Source organism: Ovis aries, chromosome 8, assembly GCF_016772045.2.
Source record: "Ovis aries strain OAR_USU_Benz2616 breed Rambouillet chromosome 8, ARS-UI_Ramb_v3.0, whole genome shotgun sequence".
NCBI lineage: Eukaryota > Metazoa > Chordata > Mammalia > Artiodactyla > Bovidae > Ovis > Ovis aries.
The window spans coordinates 75,070,531-75,089,302 of NC_056061.1; the positions used below are offsets into that span (position 1 = coordinate 75,070,531).

An 18,772-nucleotide genomic window follows, 5' to 3' on the forward strand; every position below is an offset into this window, starting at 1 on the left:
ACTCTATACCACTTTATGCCCCCCTCTACTGTCATAATTGCTCTTATTATTATGGGGTTATTTTCAGTCACTGGATCTTTAAAATTACCAACCTGTTTGCCAATTTCTTTGTTCAACGTGACTTCTTAGATACTGATTCTTCTTTCTAGGTTTCCTTCTTACAGAAGTGCATCTTTTAATTTTTAAAATTTTAAATGTATTTATTTTTTAAAGGAAGGATAATCACTTTATAGTATTGCCTCGGCTTCTGCCAAACATCAACCTGAATCACACATAGCATCTTTTAATATTAAGGGTTTGTGAATGGTCAAGTCTTTCAGATTTTGTTGGGAAAAAATCTTTATTTCACCTTTAGTCTCAATAGATAGTAGTATGATTTTTAAAATTTTCCTGCTAGTCATTTGATTGTTCTTCCTTTGTCTACATTTTCTGACTCTTAATTCCCCCTCAACCTTTAAATTTTCTCCTTCCAAATTTCACATTAGCATATGTTGAGAATTCTTATTCTCCTTCACTTTCCTTTAACATGTATTTCACAATTTCTCTCCTTTTTATGTATATAAGCTATATTCTGGTGAAATATTTAAATCTATGTTCTAATTCTCTATTTCTTTAATTATGTCTTATCATAATGACTCAACTTGGCTCACCTATGACTAGCATTTATACAGTGAAATTATTGAGCTAACTAGAATTATAATGAAATTATACTGGGAAAATGAGCATTTATGAAATGTTTATTTGTGTGGTGGGGGTGAAGAGATCTGAATGAGCTAAGTCTTAACTTAGGATAGTGAAAAAATAATTAGATAATTCCTACAAGTTAAAAAAGAATAGACATCAAAAAAATTAAGAAGTTGAAAAGTTACGTTTAAAAAAGGAAAAGGAGTGAAATAGAGGCTGAGGCCTGATATTTAGTCATAAAACCCAAAAAAGATGTCCTTTTCTTATAAGGGACTGGAATGCAAAAGTAGGAAGTCAAGAAACACCTGGAGTAACAGGAAAATTTGACCTTAGAATACGGAATGAGGCAGGGCAAAGGCTACTAGAGTTTTGCCAAGAGAATGCAATGGTCATAGCAAACATCCTCTTCCAACAACACAAGAGAAGACTCTACACATGGACATCACCAGATGGTCAACACCGAAATCAGATTATATTCTTTGCAGCCAAAGATGGAGAAGCTTTATACAATCAGCAGAAACAAGACTGGGAGCTGACTGAGGCTCAGATCATGAAAGTGGTGAAATAAATTGTTCCTGTTTTTTTTTTTAAAGATGCTGAGTAGGATTTCCTCAAATGTGATAAAGCCCATGAGATGATGCATGTACCGCGTCATCGTAACCGGAAAACACTGAGGATTCTTGGGGTCTGATCTCCTGGATCTAAAGTGGAGAGCAGCAGAAAGGCAGACAGAGCACGTGCCATGCTTCCTGGGAGCATCACCTCCTGCAGAAAAGAAAGAGGCCTTGGTCCAGGGGGCTGAGGAACTCCTGTCACTTTCCCGGGGCGGCTCCTCCCTAGCCCCTCCTCCAGCCCCGCCCTCACTGAGGGGCTCCTATGTCCTCCACCCCAACGCCCACCCCAGGCCCAGCAGCTTCTTGTCAGCTCCTCCTTCCTTCCTGCATCACAGTCACCCCAGGCCCTGACACCCCCTGCTCAGGCTCAGGACTGGAGCCAGTGAGGAATCAATCTGCTCCCTTTACTCAGGTCCTGATCCTCCCTGAGGGAGACCTAAAGGACCAGGGAGCAGGTGCCCGGAGGAGGGGCCTTGCTTCCTGACAGCCTTGGGGGGCTGCAGGGAAACCTCCTTCCTTCGTGCCCCTCCAGCCTCTGAGGCAGCAGCACACACAGCTCTCAGGACCAGAGTCCCTGCCCCGATCTCCTCCACCCCAGCTTAGGCCCACCATCCCCAGGCACCTCTGCTCAAGGCAGGGCCACTCAGTGATGGAGGCTCTGGGTCCCCAGGAGGCTGCTGACGTGCAGGCCACACTGAGTCAGAACTGCTGCTGCTCCAGGAGCACAGGCCTGGCCTCAGCCCTTCCCCCAGTCTCTGCTGTGGGGCTCCTGCCTTGCCTGCTTGACTCATGCCACTCCTGTGGGAACGGGCCCTTGGAGTTGGGTCTACAGTTATTGCTCTCGGGTGATATGGGGTCTTATTCACCTGCTCATTTCCAGGGTGAGGAGGTTCAGTGAGGGGCAGGGGTTGGCTGGGATTCTCCTGCCCCGGCCTCACACCAGGCCCTGTGCCCCTGCCTTCCCTCTACATTCTTCCCTCAGTACCTGCTCCTGGAAAGGACTCAGCCCAGGAAGACAGTCATGATGAAACTGGTGAGGAGCACGGGGAGGATCCAGGTGATGTGCTTGATGGCTGTGGCCGTGGAGTTGACTCTGAGGGGAGCTGCAGTTGGTGATGCTGTAAGGAAAGTGAGAGTGAAGCCCTTGTCCCGACCCCTAAACTAAGCAGATGCCTTCTCAGCCCACTGGACCCAGGTACCCTACTATGGAGTCATTAGTGCATAGTTTCTTTACAATGCTGTGTTGGTTTCTGTTATAGGACAATGCAAATCAGCCATAATTAGATACATATATCCCTTCCATCCTGAACCTTCTTTCCCGCTCCCATCCCGCCCCTCTAGGTCATCACATAGCACCAGCCTGGGCTCCCTGTGTTATATAGCATCTTCCCACCGGTTAGCTATTTTCCGCACCATAGTACGTATATATGTCACTGCTACCATCTCAATTCATCCTACCCTGTCCTTCCCCTGCTATGTTCACAAGTCTGTCTTGTGTCATGCAGTCATTTGAGCCAACCATATGGCAGCCCCTGCGACAGGTCCTGAGGTGAGATGGAGGAAGGGAGGAGCCCCTTCTCCACAGAGCTCAGACAGTGAATGGGCGAGCAAGGGTCCCCACACAGCCCCTCAGTCCTGCGTGACATCAGATGAGGTGACACGAAGATGGGAACAGATTAAGTCCTCTCAGGAGCTGATGTTTGAGGTGGTATCAACAGATTTCCAGAACTAGAATAGCTGATGTTTTTAAAAGGTTGTAGACAGAGTCAATAAGAAGGAAATCTCTAGAATCGGAGTGGTGCCCTTATGTTAGGGGTCAGCAAGAATCCATGTACAATGGTTCAAAGCCCTGTGCTATGAGGGAGAGATGTCAGGAGATGGAAGAGGAAAGAGGATCACAGAGCATCCCCAGGGCCATTGATCTCCCAGGAACTACTCACCTTGAATTGATCACTTTCACACACACACACACACACACAAACACACACAGGTGTGGGTCCATGTCCCTTTGAGTGGACTACCACTTTTTTCTTCTGGTCTCACTTACCTGTGGTTGTCAACATTTCCTCCCAGCGCACCAAGAAATCCCGAAGCCAGGCCCGACAGTCTCCCATGGAGACCTTCTTGAAGAAGTTGCTCACAGCTCTGTCCTTCTCCCACTTCTCTCTCATCCGTCTCCCTCCAGAATCAACCACGGTCCAGTGTCCATTCTCTGAGTCAAAGAGGAGGCACATTTGTCCACTGAAGCCGAACTGCCAGGATCCACTGATGTGTCCATCCTCTTCACACCGACATGTCATCCTGCCCTGCAAGGTGAGAGGGTCTGCCCCCCGCCGTGGCAAAGAGCTCAGCCTCTGGGCTTGACAGATTCTTTTTCCACCTGGGTCCACCTCCCCTGAGCCCAGCGAATCTGGCCCTGTTCTCTCCTCCAAGGCCCGCTCCTTCCACTGGACTACTAGGGAAGGACCAATATCCTCCATTTAATTTTTCCCCAAAAACAATGAATGAGTTTAAGCCCCCAGCCTGCTCCTTCTGCACTTGGACTTTCTAACTCACCTGTGACCCTGTGGTTCTCCAACGTAACATCAGGCAGCTGCTCCCTGAGCAAGTCCCCGACGTCTCTGAGTGTTTCAGTCTGTGTTTCCCAGGCCTTTGTCATTTTCACCTCCTCCCCCAATGGACTTGTGAATTGGATCTTAGCACGACCACAGTCGTAGGAGAGAAAAATCTTTCCATCCACCTGGCCTTGAACCACACACCATGGTTGTCCAGGTCTGGGCTGAGAATTGACGGTAAAGTTATAGCAAAGAGAGTGAGCATCTGTGAAGGCAAAAGGCAGGTGAGGGCAGGGTTGGCAGAAAAAGGCCCATAGGCCTCCTCCCCTCAGTTATGTGAGAGTAGAGTGAAGGTGCAGGGCTGACCTGGCAGAGCAAGCATGGTCCCTCCTGCTCCATCCCCAACACTCCATAGAGCCAGTGCCCCTCCCTTCCTTGTGGAGAAGGAGAAGTCCCCTGCTGGGCAGAAATTGCACATCCTGGATGTGTGCCCTTGCCCACCAGGTCAGTACCCAGGATCGGCCAACACACAGCCTTTCTGGATACATGCCAGACGGCTCTGCAGAAAAGCCTAGATGGGAAGAGGACTTTCAGAACCAAACCCAGTGTCCTGCCAGAGATGGAGAGCATGTGGGGGCTGCTTCTGAGGAGCCTTTCATTTCTAGAACGGAACCCCTTTTCAGAACACATCCCCGGAGAAGAAAGCCACGTTCCAGTGAGGAGTGCCCTTTCATCACCACAGGAAGCACAGAAGTCCTTTCCTTCTTTCCCAATGAGCTGCATGACCATGGACTCAGGTAAGTGAACCTGAAGGAGCAGAAACGACTCCCACATTCATGTTGGACCTAGCATGTTACTAGCATTATGCACAGGGACTGCAGTATCGTCATGGCCTCCCTATTTTTGAAGTGAGGCTCGGGGCTCCAGGCAGTCAGTGGACAGCTGTGCCAGGCCCTGCTAACAGTGCTTATCCCTGTCCACAGATCCACACCACACTCATTTCACGTGGCCTGGATTTCTGACATGAATGGACAATCTTTGCAGTTAGTAAAAGTAAAGTAATGCTCAAAATTCTCCAAGCCAGGCTTCAGCAATACATGAACCGTCAACTTCCAGATGTTCAAGCTGGTTTTAGAAAAGGCAGAGGAACCAGAGATCAAATTGCCAACATCCTCTGGATCATCGAAAAAGGAGGAGAGTTCCAGAAAAACATCTATTTCTGCTTTATTGACTATACCAAAGCCTTTGACTGTGTGGATCACAATAAACTGTGGAAAATTCTGAAAGAGATGGGAATATCAGACTACCTGACCTGCCTCTTGAGAAACCTATATGCAGGTCAGGAAGCAACAGTTAGAACTGGACATGGAACAATAGACTGGTTCCAAATAGGAAAAGGAGTCTGTCAAGGCTGTAAATTGTCACCCTGCTTATTTAACTTCTATGCAGAGTACATCATGAGAAACGCTGGGCTGGAAGAAGCACAAGCTGGAATCAAGATTGCTGGGAGAAATATCAATCATCTCAGATATGCAGATGACACCACGCGTATGGCAGACAGTGAAGAAGAACTAAAGAACCTCTTGATGAAAGTGAAAGAGGAGAGTGAAAAAGTTTGCTTAAAGCTCAACATTCAGAAAATGAAGATCATGGCATCTGGTCCCATCACTTCACGGGAAATAGATGGAGAAACAGTGGAAACAGTGGCTGACTTTATTTTTCTGGGCTCCAAAATCACTGCAGATGATGACTGCAGCCATGAAATTAAAAGACGCTTACTCCTTGGAAGGAAGGTTATGACCAACCTAGATAGCATATTCAAAAGCAGAGACATTACTTTGTCAACAAAGGTCCATCATCTAGTCACGGCTATGATTTTTCCAGTGGTCATGTATGGATGTGAGAGCTGGACTATAAAGAAGGCTGAGTGCAGAAGTATTGATGCTTTTGAACTGTGGTGTTGGAGAAGACTCTTGAGAGTCCCTTGGACTGGAAGGAGATCCAACCAGTCCATCCTAAAGGAGATCAGTCCTGGGTGTTCGTTGGAAGGACTGATGTTGAAGCTGAAACTCCAATCCTTTGGCCTCCTGATGCAAAGAGCTGACTCATTTGAAAAGACCCTGATGTTGGGAAAGATTGAAGGTGGGAAGAGAAGGGGATGACAGAGGATGAGATGGCTGGATGGCATCACTGCCTCAATGGATATGGGTTTGGGTGGACTCTGGGAGTTGGTGATGGACAAGGAGGCCTGGCATGCTGGGGTTCATGGGGTCGCAAAGAGTTGGACACGACTGAGCGAGTAAACTGATAAATACTGATCTCCCTGGATATCTCAATATCCTTCACCTTAGCTTTTGTCTCCAGAAAGTGACATTTTTCAACTCCCACTCCTCTAACCCAGGGGTAAAATAACTGGAGATGGGAGTTGCGCTGTTGGGTGTGCTGCCTCTCAGATACTGAGTCATCTGCAACATGTCTGAGACAGCCCTTGGGAACTACTGGAACAGGATCATAAATAGTTCTGCTAGTGATTCTGTACAAACTGAAGTTTTTACTTCTTCAAATTTTTTGTGGCATATTTTTTGTCGTTTCAACATTAAGACTGTAAAGCTTTTTGAAGACTACTGTCAAGTGGAGCTGCAATGGAAGATTAGAAGATTCTTATAACCTCAGAATCTACTTTGCCAGAACAGGAAAACAGTCCGAAACACTGACACAAGGCGTGGCCACTGCCCCCAAGTAGAAACGCTGAAGAAGGAATTCCCACGAAATTGTTTACTTGGAAACCTGCTTTATGTTCGAACTCTGACTTTGCAAGCCAAGTGAAGGGCAGGGAATTTGTCTCGCTGGGTATCAACTACTGAAAGGATTAGTGTTAGTTGCTCAGTCCTGTCTGCCTCTGTGACCCCATGGACTGTAGCCCGCCAGGCTCCTCTGTCTATGGGATTCTCCAGGCAAGAAGACTGGAGTAGGTTGCCATTCCCTTCTCCAGGGGATCCTCCCAACTCAGGAATCAAACCTGGGCCTCCTGCATCGCAGGCAGATTCTTTACCGGAATAAGGCCATTTCTCACACAATGAAGTTATGCATCAAGACCCAAGAGCCAACACACCCGGTTCTCGCTCAGGTAGAGGGTCGCGCTGACCTCCCTCCCCCTGCCCCTTCCCCCCACCACCTCCACCGACCCCAACTGCTGGTGGCAGGGCGCGGGGAGCTGGAGGGGCGGGGGACGGAGTGCGGGGCGTCGCGGGGCTGGTGCGAGCGCAGCAGAGCCAGCAGGAGCAGCACCGGCGGCAGCGGCAGCCCGCAGGAAGCGCGGCCCTGGCAGATTGCCGGGCAGATTCGTCCAGCTCGGGACCGCGCCTCCGCCGCCCAGGAGAATCTGGGCCGCGGGCAGTCGCCACCGCCGCCCTGAGCCCTTCACAGACCCGAGCTTCGGCCGCCGCCCAGCTCATTTCGTCCTAGCACGTGGCAGCCAGCCCAGAGCCCTTCACAGACCTGAGCGCGGCCGCCACTTCCCCGCTCTCAAGCTCGGCCCTGCCTTCCCTGCAGCCCCGTGCGTTCTGCAAGTGAAATTTATCACCTGTAAAGAGCGCTGGTCTTCCAAGGACAGAGAGCAGTACCAATCTGAAGGGTTTGTGTGAGCAGATGGGGTGTGGGGAGGGCGTGCTTTTCGAGGAGATATCTAGGTCTCTTCTCCTGGGACGGCCACCTGTCCCAAACCCCCTGGCTCCAGGGCTCCCACTTGGCAAGGGCAGGCCGAGGTCTTGAGGGCAGCATTTCCTGCTGCTTTCTCGCCACCTTTTCTACCAACTTCTCCTCGGAAACTCCCGGAACCACTATTTCACCAAAGTCACCTCTTTTCTGGCCCAGAGGGTGGGTAACCAGCCCGGGGAAGCCCCCAACCCCAGGTGCAAAGGGGCCAGGGGAAGGGACAGAGGAGGGCGGGGGTCACACAGCACAAAATTTCCCTAACCCCCTCGTATACCCCCATCCCCTTCCCGGGTTAAGTCATTCCCTCCAGCCCCTCCACCCACAACCCAGACGGTTCATCCGGAAACTCACCGCCTGGCGTCGTGCTGAAGGGGTAAAACAGAAGTAGAGGCAGAAAGCAAAGACGGGGCTTGGAACCCCCAATCCAGGCCATTGTCACTTCATCCCAGTTCCACAGGAATGCGAGGTTGCCGGTCGGAAGTGGGGATTATCTGAGACCTAGCTGGCTCTGGCTGCTTTCTTTTCTGCCTGCTCCTTTCCAGCCACACCCCTCTGGGGCCCGCCCCTTGTGCTGGGTCGAACCAGCTTGGCCAGGCTTATCCTGAAAGACTCACTGGCTCCTGATTGCCAGTTGCTGTGCCCCATCCCTTCCCTCTAGAACCATGGGCTCATAGCTAGAATCTTTGCAGTCAGATAGCATGGGGAGGCCTTACAAATAGCTGTGAAAAAAAGAGAAGCGAAAAGCAAAAAAGAAAAGGAAAGATATAAGCATCTGAAAGCAGAGTTCCAAAGAATAGGAAGAAGAAATTAGAAAGCCTTCCTCAGCGATCAATGAAAACACATAGAGGAAAACAACAGAATGGGAAAGACTAGAGATCTCTTCAAGAAAATTAGAGATACCAAGGGAACATTTCATGCGAAGATGGGCTCGATAAAGGACAGAAATGGTATGGACCTAACAGAAGCAGAAGATATTAAGAAGAGGTGGCAAGAATACACAGAAGAACTGTACAAAAAGACCTTCATGACCAAGATAATCACGATGGTGTGATCACTCACCTAGAGCCAGACATCCTGGAATGTGAAGTCAAGTGGGCCTTGGAAAGTATCTCTACGAACAAAGCTAGTGGAGGTGATGGAATTCCAGTTGAGCGCTTTCAAATCCTGAAAGATGATGCTGTGAAAGTGCTGCACTCAATATGCCAGCAAATTTGGAATACTCAGCAGTGGCCATGGGACTGGAAAAGGTCAGTTTTCATTCCAATCCCAAAGAAAGGCAATGCCAAAGAATGCTCAAACTACTGCACAATTGCACTCATCTCACACGCTAGTAAAGTATTGCTCAAAATTCTCCAAGCCAGGCTTCAGCAATACGTGAACCATGAACTTCCAGATGTTCAAGCTGGTTTTAGAAAAGGCAGAGGAACCAGAGATCAAATTGCCAACATCTGCTACATCACTGAAAAAGGAAGAGTTCCAGAAAAATATCTATTTCTGCTTTATTGACTATACCAAAGCCTTTGACTGTGTGGATCACAATCAACTGTGGAAAATTCTGAAAGAGATGAGAATACCAGACCACTGACCCGCCTCTTGAGAAATCTGTATGCAGGTCATGAAGCAACAGTTAGAACTGGACATGGAACAACAGACTGGTTCCAAATAGGAAAAGGAATACGACAAGGCTGTATATTGTGACCCTGCTTATTTAACTTCTATGCAGAGTACATCATGAGAAACGCTGGGCTGGAAGAAACACAAGCTGGAATGAAGATGGCCGGGACAAATATCAATTACCTCAGATATGCAGATGACACCACCCTTATGGCAGAAAGTGAAGAGGAGCTAAAAAGCCTCTTAATAAATGTGAAAGAGGAGAGCGAAAAAGTTGGCTTAAAGCTCAACATTCAGAAAACGAAGATCATGGCATCCAGTCCCATCACTTCATGGGAAATAGATGGGGAAACAATGGAAACAGTGTCAGACTTTATTTTTCTGGGCTCCAAAATCACTGCAGATGGTGATTGCAGCCATGAAATTAAAAGATGCTTACTCCTTGGAAGGAAAGTTATGACCAACCTAGATAGCATGTTGAAAAGCAGAGACATTACTTTGCCAACAAAAGTCCATCTAGTCAAGGCTATGGTTTTTCCAGTGGTCATGTATGGATGTGAGAGTTGGACTGTGAAGAAGGCTGAGTGCTGAAGAATTGATGCTTTTGCACTGTGGTGTTGGAGAAGACTCTTGAGAGTCCCTTGGACTGGAAGGAGATCCAACCAGTCCTTTCTAAAGGAGATCAGCCCTGGGTGTTTTTTGGAAGGAATGATGCTAAAGCTGAAACTCTAGTACTTTGGCCACCTCATATGAAGAGTTGACTTACTGGAAAAGACTCTGATGCTGGGAGAGATTGGGGGCAGGAGGAGAAGGGGGCGACAGAGGATGAGATGGTGGCATGGCATGACTGACTTGATGGATGTGAGTTTGAGTGAACTCCGGGAGTTGGTGATGGGAGATCTGATGTGCTGCAATTCATGGGGTCGCAAAGAGTTGAACACGACTGAGCGACTGAACTGAACTGAACTGAGCATTCACTCACGGAGAAGGCAATGGCACCCCACTCCAGTACTCTTGCCTGGAAAATCCCATGGATGGAGGAGCCTGGTAGGCTGCTGTCCATGGGGTTGCAAAGAGTCGGATACAACTGAGCAATTTCACTTTCACTTTTCACTTTCACTTTTCACTTTCGTGCATTGGAGAAGGAAATGGCAACCCACTCCCGTGTTCTTGCCTGGAGAATCCCAGGGACAGCAGAGTCTAGTGGGCTGCTGTCTATGGGGTCTCACAGAGTTGGACAAGACTGAAGTGACTTAGCTTAGCAGCACACTCAAGATACCTCCACAGTGCAACAGAACCAGAATTTCTAATTTCAGAAGGCAGAATGGCCATCACATATCATAACACAGAACACAAGCTATACACTTAGGCCCAGCCATCCTAATTGGTCGCCCCTTTAAATGAAAGGCTGCCGTCTCTCAGAAAACCTCCTACAGAGATCCAGAACTTCAGCTCCAGGTACTAACAGAGTAAACTGAAATACCTCGGGTCTTGAAATGTTGCAAAGGGAGGAAGGAGGCCAGGTTGAAAGAAGATGGGAAGGAGGGGGGACTAAAGGGGGCCTTGTGGACATCACCTGCCACCAGGCACTGCAGGACTTTTCCCTGGGCTTCCAGGCAGGGAGGACTGGAACTCAGCCCTCCAGAAACCAGACAGCAGACCAGAATTCGAGTTCTCTGCTCACTGGAGGTCATCAGGCTCTGACCCTCAGTTCAGGCTGAGGCCCTTCAACTGGACTCCTGCATTCGGGACCAGGAAAGAAGAAAAAGTACACAAAAGGAGGGACTGAAAAGAAGAAAGGGGAAAAAGGTCAGTAAATTCTCTTGTTTTTTACCCAGTCGGCGCACTAGCCAGTTTCTGTGTCAGGAGGAGAACAGGGACAAAAGAGTCCCTGTTTCTACCACTGGGTCTGGTTGGTCAGCAGACGAGCTGGTCCCTGAGTACCCAAGTGGTCAATTGTATTGAATAAATCCCACCAGAGTTGCCCTTTGTTGCAGGAAGGGGGAGCCCTTCCCAGGAACGAGAGTGGGCTCTTGTCTAACATTTGGAAATGAATTGTCTGAGAAGGTATAGGCACTGACAAAGCAACAGGCTTCATTGGGAAGGGTGCCCGGGTGGAGAGAAACAGCGTAAGGGAACCCAGGAGAAATGCTCTGCCATGTGGCTCACGGTCTCGGGTTTTATGGTGATGGGGTTAATTTCCAGGCTGTCTCTGGCTGGTCATCTTGCTTGATCCATCTTTGGTCTTAGGATCCTTTCTGGAGGTGCAGGCATCTCTCAGCCAAGAAGGATTCTAGGGAGGATTCCAGCAAGCTGGTAGGACATATGGACTGTCGTATCCCCTCCCCTTTGGACCTTCCCCCAATTCTTCTGGTTGATGGTACCTTGTAAGTTCTGCATTCCTCACCAGGACTTCCGGTTGTAAGATAATTCATGCAAGTGGTCAGTATCAGGCCTGGCCAGGGCCCATGGTTTTGGTCAGTGGTTCCCGTAACAGAGCCTTCGTGGAGGATCTTTCCCCCTCACGTTTGTCTCATTCAGTCTTTTGTGCTGCCTCCAACCAAGATTTCAGCATCTCTGAATTCACTTCTTGGGGCTATCTATCCGGTGATGAAGAGTGAGCTCATCACCTGTTGGGACTGACAAGCCCTCTTGATTCTTTGAAAGTGGGTCCTTGTCTTTGGACATTATTTTTCACTCCAGGAGACTGCCAGTGACATCAACGTCTGTGACAGAGGGCTCCATCTCTGTTATCATGGGGGTCCTGGCCTTTGCTGGCTTCAGGGGTGACTGAGCCCTGAACTAGGAGGGGCATGTGGAGTCTTCAGCGCGGGCAGTGCCCCATTCATGTCTTGTCACTGAGTGAGGCTGAGTTTCCTATTTACAGGTGCAAGCAGAATTTTAAGGAAGTAGCAAGAACAATCAGGTTCTTGAAAGTATGCTCTGGTGTGGACACCCATTAAAATCACCTCCCAGTTGATTTCACTCCCATCTGGGGTCTGCAATGTCTCCAAGTGCAAGAGCATGCACGGGGTAGGGTTGGCCAGGGCTGTCCAGGTGTCAGGAGTGGCCTGTCTTCCCCCACCTGGCTGTCCTGACCAGGACTCCTCTAACGCTGTCCTTCTGTCTTTCTCCTGCTCTCCCAGGCACTTGCCTCTTCACCAGCCTCCTCCACTGAGGCTACCAGGTCCCCCATGTTGCCTCTTTTCAGGGATTAAACCCAGGCCCTTGTCCCCCAGGCCTATGCACGAGGCCCTGACACATCGATCACCTGAAACTACCAAGCTGGTGCCTCACCCAAGCCTGCGTCCTGTCCTTCTCCCACGGCCCCGGGGTCTCTTGTCCCCAAACCATACAGGCCCCCTCCTGAATAGAGACTTGAGTGAATCAGTGACGTGAAAGTGAAAGTCACTCAGTCATGTCCGACTCTTTGGGACCCCATGGATTATACAGTCCATGGAATCCTCCAGGCCAGAATACTGGAGTGGGTAGCCTTTCCCTTCTCCAGGTGATGTTCCCAATCCGGGGATCGAACCCAGGTCTCCTACATTGCAGGCAGGTTCTTTACTAGCTGAGCCACAGGGGAAGCCCAAGAATACTGGAAGAGTAGTGCCTTTTCTTTATAATTGGTAATTTACAAAACCTGCTGTCCCATGGCCCTGCACCAGGGCAGAGACAGATCCTGTATCCTGGTACAGGTTCTTCTGCCTCCCCACAGCTGCAGCACAGTAGAATTTATTGGCAATAGATGCCTTGCCCATCAGTTGATGAATGTGTAGAGTAGGAGGGCTGTGACTCCTATTTTTGGTGAGAAAAGGGCTCAGGTCTTAGGATTGGGCCCATGCAGCTCAAACACCTAATGGGGGAAGCATAGGTTGTATATCCAGTCACTCCTGCTGTGATGGAAAATGAGTGTCTCATGAGGAAGGTAGTAGAGAGTGTTTCCAGAAGCTGGCATGTCAGGTGGTATGAAGGTATTCCAGAAATAGAACAAGTGAGATGAAAAACAAAAGATTCTGGAAAGAGGGAACAATAAGAAGTAAATCTCTGGAATCAAAATGATTCCATAGTTGAATCATTTCAATTAGTGAATAGTCCAAAGGCCTGTGATGTGAGGAAGAGGTGTCCGGAGGTGGGAAGAGAAAGGGAGGATGACAGAGAATCTCCAGGGCACTTGTCCTCCCAGGAACAAGTCATGGCACATGGACCGTTTTCCTGAACACACACACACACACACACACACACACACACAGAGTGGGATAGGTCTACCTCATTTCAAGAGAACTACCACTCCATCCTGAGCATCTCAATTACCTACTGTCTTTGGCAATTTATCCCAATGCATGAAAACTTGCTCAAGCCAGCCCTTACAGTCTCCATTTGGGATTTTCATGAGGAACTCAGTCACAGCTCTCTGATTGTCCAATGTCTGCCTCCAAGATGAACCGCTGTTCAGTTTCTGTTCTCTGAGTCAAAAAGAAGAGGATTTCCGTCCTTGGAAGCCAAACTGCCAGAATCTGCTGGAGCATCCATTGCTTTGCCTTGACACATCACCCTCCCTGCAGGATGGGAAGTCCTACCCCCAGTAGGTGAGGTCTGTGTCCGGTCTAGACAACCTGTCCCAATGCCCCATCACTCCTCTGCTTTTCTTCCGATCTCCTGGTCCTGCTCTATCCTCTCTGTCCCTGCCCTGGCTGCTGGGCCTCTTAGGTGGGACCAACTTCCAGTCTGTATGCAAACACATAGTTCTGTAACCCTACAGTGATTCTTCTGCCTCTGCCCTGGGCCTTCCTATTTCCCATTGGTTGTGACAGTTTCCAGCTTCATGTCAAGCTGGCTTTTTTTTAGTTCTTCTCCAGGTTTTTTGGCATCTCTGTCTGTCTTCCCAGGCCTTTCACCTTCATCTCCCAGAGGACCAAAGAATTTAACCTTCTCACTAAATAAGGATAGTAAATGAAAGTCTTACTGACCTGGCCTGGACCACGCCCTATGGTTGTCCTAGTCTGGGCTCAAGATTAGTGGTGAAGTCATCGCAAAGAGAGTGAGAGTCTGTGACAGAGAAATGCAGGTGATGGTTGGGGTTGGGAGGAAAGAACCCATGGGCAACCTTTCCCGATCCCTGTGACAGCAAGTGCATCTCTCTGTAGGGCTGCGCTTGGCAGAGCAAGGACTGTCCCTGCCCAGCCCTCCCCATCACCAGTCAAAAGGGTGCACTTTGCTGGCTTGAGGTGGAAGAGGAAGTTGCAGGGAGATGGAAAGCATGCGGAGGCCACTCCTGAGGAAGCCGGATCACAGAGGGGGTGAGGAGCACAGAATCCAAAGCTGGATACCATAGGAAATCAGGACCCTGGCAACCCAGGCGTGCCCGCCGTGATCTGCTTCCTCAACCCAGTATTCATTAGGTCAGGTGGGCTCAGTGGTCATCAGATACACCTTCTCCTCACACCTTCGGCTTCACGAATCATCTCTCGTGGCCCCTTAGACCAGGAAGGCACTGCATAGCACACCCATGCTCCTAGTGCATCCACTGTGCCCTGAAACCATAGCCAGGGCTCTTCAAAGGCTGAGGAACCCCTCAGCAGGTTCACTAGAGGTGAGGCACCCATTTCTGGGACCCCATATACCCTAAATCTGAGGATAGTAAGCTAGGACAGTGGCACTCCTGTCCCCCGCATTGATTTGCCTGTTGTCTTCAGCTGCTTTTGCTCTACAAGGGTGGGGCTGGGCCCCTGAGACAGAGACGGATACCAAAGGGCCTGCAGGGAAAAGTTTGCAGAATCCTGCTTCAATCAAGTACCACCGTGATGTTTGTGTCCCCAGCAGGTAACTATACGGATCTGGGACCAGAGGGTAGAAGTGGGGTGCCCATCCTCACCCTCACGGCCCAAGCCCCACTTTGGGAAACTGTACTTCCATTCCTCCTGCTTCAGGAACTGAGGGCTTCACTGGGGTTTGTCCTCAGGCAAAAGGGTAACATGCCAGTGTTGGGGGGAAGTGAGCGCTAACTCGCTTTGGTTAGTGGTTTTCCTCTGGCAAGTTCAAGGGTAAAAGCAGAGGTGTCATGAATTTATCAAATGAGGGGGAGGGGTGTGTTTGTGTTTGTCTCTGTGAGCGTATGTGCATTCACTTGCTCACTTACTTTTCAGAGTATTTCAGGCCTTCTCACGGTTTGCTAGGGAACCACAGGGAGGAACTGCCTTATCCTGCCCTGCCCAACTCAGGGGCTCCTGCTTTCTGAGGGCGTGGGGTGGCCTGCAGGCAGCAGCATTTCCTGCCACGCCCTCTTCTCTGTGCTACCTCTCCTCCATACTGTACTTTTTTTTTTTTTTTGCCAATTTTTTAGTTTTATATGGCCTTGCCTTGACTGGAGGATGTCAATCAGCCCCAGGAGAAATTAGGAGGAAGAGCCTGCAGAGAGAAATGAGACAGGGGTGAGGAAACCACCAGCAAGAAACTTCTGGGGCACCCCTCCTAATCTTGGGTCTTAATGGCTTCCCAGTCCAGAACCTCTAAGGAAATGGCTTCTATTAGTAATCTCATGAGGTGGGGGAGGTGGGGTGTGAAGCTGATTCCTCCCAGGGCCCCAGGCCAAGGGCTCAGCTTGTCCACACTTTGATTTCAGGTTGGGGAGACCCAGAGCTGCGAAACTCAGGAAGTCACCTCGGACTTCTGTCCTGCAGACAAGAAGTGTGCGAAAATAGCGGGTTTGATTTGAGCAGTTGAGTCTGTGTTACGGCAGAAATAGAAAACTAATACACACACCCTTCCCATTTAAATGAAACATTGTCTGGATATAAAACTGCAGGCCCAAAACTCTTTTCCTTTAAGACTTTGGCGATAGAGCTTCTAGGGGCTTCCCAGGTGGCTCAGTGGTAAAAAAAAAAATCCAGCTGCCAATGCAAGAGATCTGGGTTCCATTCCTGGCTTGGGAAGATCCTCTGGAGAAAGAAATGGCAGCCCACTCCATTATTCTTGCCTTGAGAATTCCATGGACAGAGGAGCCTGACGGGCTACAGTCTGTGGGGTCACAAAGAGTCGGACACAACTGAAGCAACTTAGCATGCATGCACACACAGGCAGTCATTTAGTCCTAGTGGACGTGGGGGAAGGTTTGAAAAACGTTTTCAAACAAGAGATCAATAGATGTGCTCATAGGTGGGACAATTTCATTGTTTTTCTTTTGTTCCACTATTATTAATCTTCTCTCTTTCCATCTTTAATGTAAATCAGTTACTGAGACATAATTTACAGACAGTTATAATAGAGATGTAATTTATACGAAGTTACTAAGATATAGTTTATAGAGTGCCTTCCTTTTCAATAAAGCAGCTTAAAGTCCTTTATCTTTGGGAGTATATTAGAAACATGTAGGCACTTGGCAAAATTATAGGACATGTTCCCAGGCTATGGAAGTAAGAGCAGATGAATGATATTACTTCAGCCATGAATCATCATACCAACCTGTAAATTCTGCAGAGAATCATATTTCCAAGCAGTACTATTTTCAAGTTTGCAGAACTGAAAGAACTAATGATTTTTCTCAGTGAAGCCCTTGATCTTTTAGACAAAGTGAATGCCAGAACTAGAAGTCACTTCCACTTACAATGATGTTTATAGTTTATGAGCTCCATAAAATTAGTCCAAGTAATACTATATTTATTACAAGTATGATAGATATTTTAATGAACTGCCCACTCACTTTTAGTCACTGGAAACACTTATGTTGATTATGGACTAAAAATTATGGACTTCCTTGGTGGTCCAGGGGTTAAGACTCCGTGCTTCCAATGCAGGGGCATGGGTTTGGTCCCTGGCGAGGGAGGTTCTACATGCTGCATGGTGTGGGCCCCCACCCCCCCACCCCCAAAAAAAGCCACAGCCATTGGTGGCAACATGGATGGACCTAGAAAGTGAAAGTGAAAGTCACTCAGTCGTGTCTAACTCTTTGTGACCCCATGAACCATACAGTCCATGGAATTCTCCAAGCCAGAATACTCGAGTGGGTAGCCTTTCCCTTCTCCAGGGGATCTTCCCAACCCAGGGATTGAACCTAGGTCTCCCGCATTGCAGGTGGATTCTTTACCAGCTGAGCCATCAGGGTGGCCCAAGAATACTGGAGTGGGTAGCCTATCCCTTCTCCAGTGGATCTTCCCGACCCAGGACTCGAACCGGGGTTTCCTGCATTGCAGACAGATTCTTCACCAACTGAGCTATCAGGGAAGCTAAGGGGAATAAGTCAGACAGAGAAAGACAAATATTGTATTCCTTTGCATGTGGAATCTGAAAAACAAAACAAATGAACAGAGTCACAGATACAAAGAACAAGCAAGTGGTTGTCAGGGTGGGTGGAGGGAGAAAGAAGTAGGGGATGGAGATTAAGAGGAACAGACCTGCAGTTACAAATAAATGAGGCAAGGGCATGAAAAGTACAATGTGGGGAACATAGTCAGTCGAGTTTAACATCTGTGCATGGTGATAGAAAGTAGCTCGACATACTGACTTATGGTCATCAATTTGAAATATATAGAAATATTTAATCACTATGCTGTATACCAGGAACTAACATAGTGTTGTATGTCAGTTATATTTCAAAAACAAATAACAACCTCAGAAAAAGAGATTAGGTTTGTGTTTACCAGAGGCGGGGTGGGGGTGGAAGTGGTGGGAGAAGGGGAATTGAATGAAGTTAGCCAAAAGGTACAAAATTCCAGTTATAAGATAAGTAATCACTAGGGGTGTAATATACAGTATAGTAAATAAAATTAACACTTCTGTATGTATGATATATCTCATCAGAGGATGAGATGGTTGGATGGCATCACTAACTCAATGGACATGAACTTGGGCAAACTTCGGGAGATAGTGAAGGACATGGAGGCCTGGTAGGCTGCAGTACATGGGGTCTCAAAGAGTCAGACATGACTTAGCAACTGAACAACAACATTATATGTTAAATTTTTTAAGTGAGTAAACCTTAAGTATTATTCTCTTCACAAGTAAAAAAACATTTTTTTTCTTTTGTATCTAAATGAAGTGATGGATATTTACAAAACTGTGGTAATCATTTTATGGTTTATACCTTGCCAACAAAGGTCCATCTAGTCAAGGCTATGGTTTTCCAGTAGTCATGTATGGGTGTGAGAGTTGGACTAAAAAGAAAGCTGAGTGCCGAAGAATTGATGCTTTTGAACTGTGGTGTTGGAGAAGACTCTTGAGAGTCCCTTGGACTGCAAGGAGATCCAACCAGTCCATGCTAAAAGAGATCAGTCCTGGGTGTTCATTGGAAGGACTGCTGCTGAAGCTGAAACTCCAATACTTTGGCCACCTCATGCAAAGAGTTGACTCATTGGAAAAGACTCTTATGCTGGGAGGGATTGAGAGTAGGAGGAGAAGGGGACGACCGAGGATGAGATGGCTGGATGGCATCACCGACTGGATGGACATGAGTTTGAGTGAACTCCGGGAGTTGGTGATGGACAGGGAGGCCTGGCGTGCTGCAATTCATGGGGTTGCAAAGAGTTGGACACGACTGAGCGACTGAACGGAACTGAACTGAAGTCAAAGCATTATCCTGTATACCGTAAACTTACA

General features: G+C 48.3%; 1 protein-coding gene across 2 annotated transcripts; it reads right to left on the minus strand.

The window, feature by feature from the left end:
- Positions 1–719: 719 nt before the first annotated feature.
- Positions 720–8,121, minus strand: LOC101121838 (UL16-binding protein 3). 2 transcript variants are annotated; one of them, XM_042253621.2, is made up of 5 exons: positions 7,919–8,121; positions 3,855–4,118; positions 3,346–3,510; positions 2,284–2,416; positions 720–1,449 (listed from the first exon to the last, which is right to left on the minus strand). In XM_042253621.2, exons 1-4 carry the CDS (start codon positions 7,998–8,000, stop codon positions 2,301–2,303), a joined length of 627 nt encoding a protein of 208 aa, XP_042109555.1. In that variant the 5' UTR covers positions 8,001–8,121; the 3' UTR covers positions 720–1,449; positions 2,284–2,300. The 2 variants fall into 2 exon arrangements, with proteins under 2 accessions (XP_042109555.1, XP_042109554.1); XM_042253620.2 differs by having other exon boundaries at positions 3,346–3,621.
- Positions 8,122–18,772: the final 10,651 nt, after the last annotated feature.

What these genes read in the sequence shown, in the direction of transcription:
- LOC101121838 (XM_042253620.2), bottom strand. Translation starts at nt 8,000, where the DNA reads ATGGCCTGGATTGGGGGTTCCAAGCCCCGTCTTTGCTTTCTGCCTCTA. An exon ending in CTTCAGCACGACGCCAGGCG is followed by an intron (nt 4,119 to 7,918) that starts GTGAGTTTCCGG and finishes TTGCCTTCACAG; the next exon opens with ATGCTCACTCTCTTTGCTAT. An exon ending in GGAGAACCACAGGGTCACAG is followed by an intron (nt 3,622 to 3,854) that starts GTGAGTTAGAAA and finishes GGCGGGGGGCAG; the next exon opens with ACCCTCTCACCTTGCAGGGC.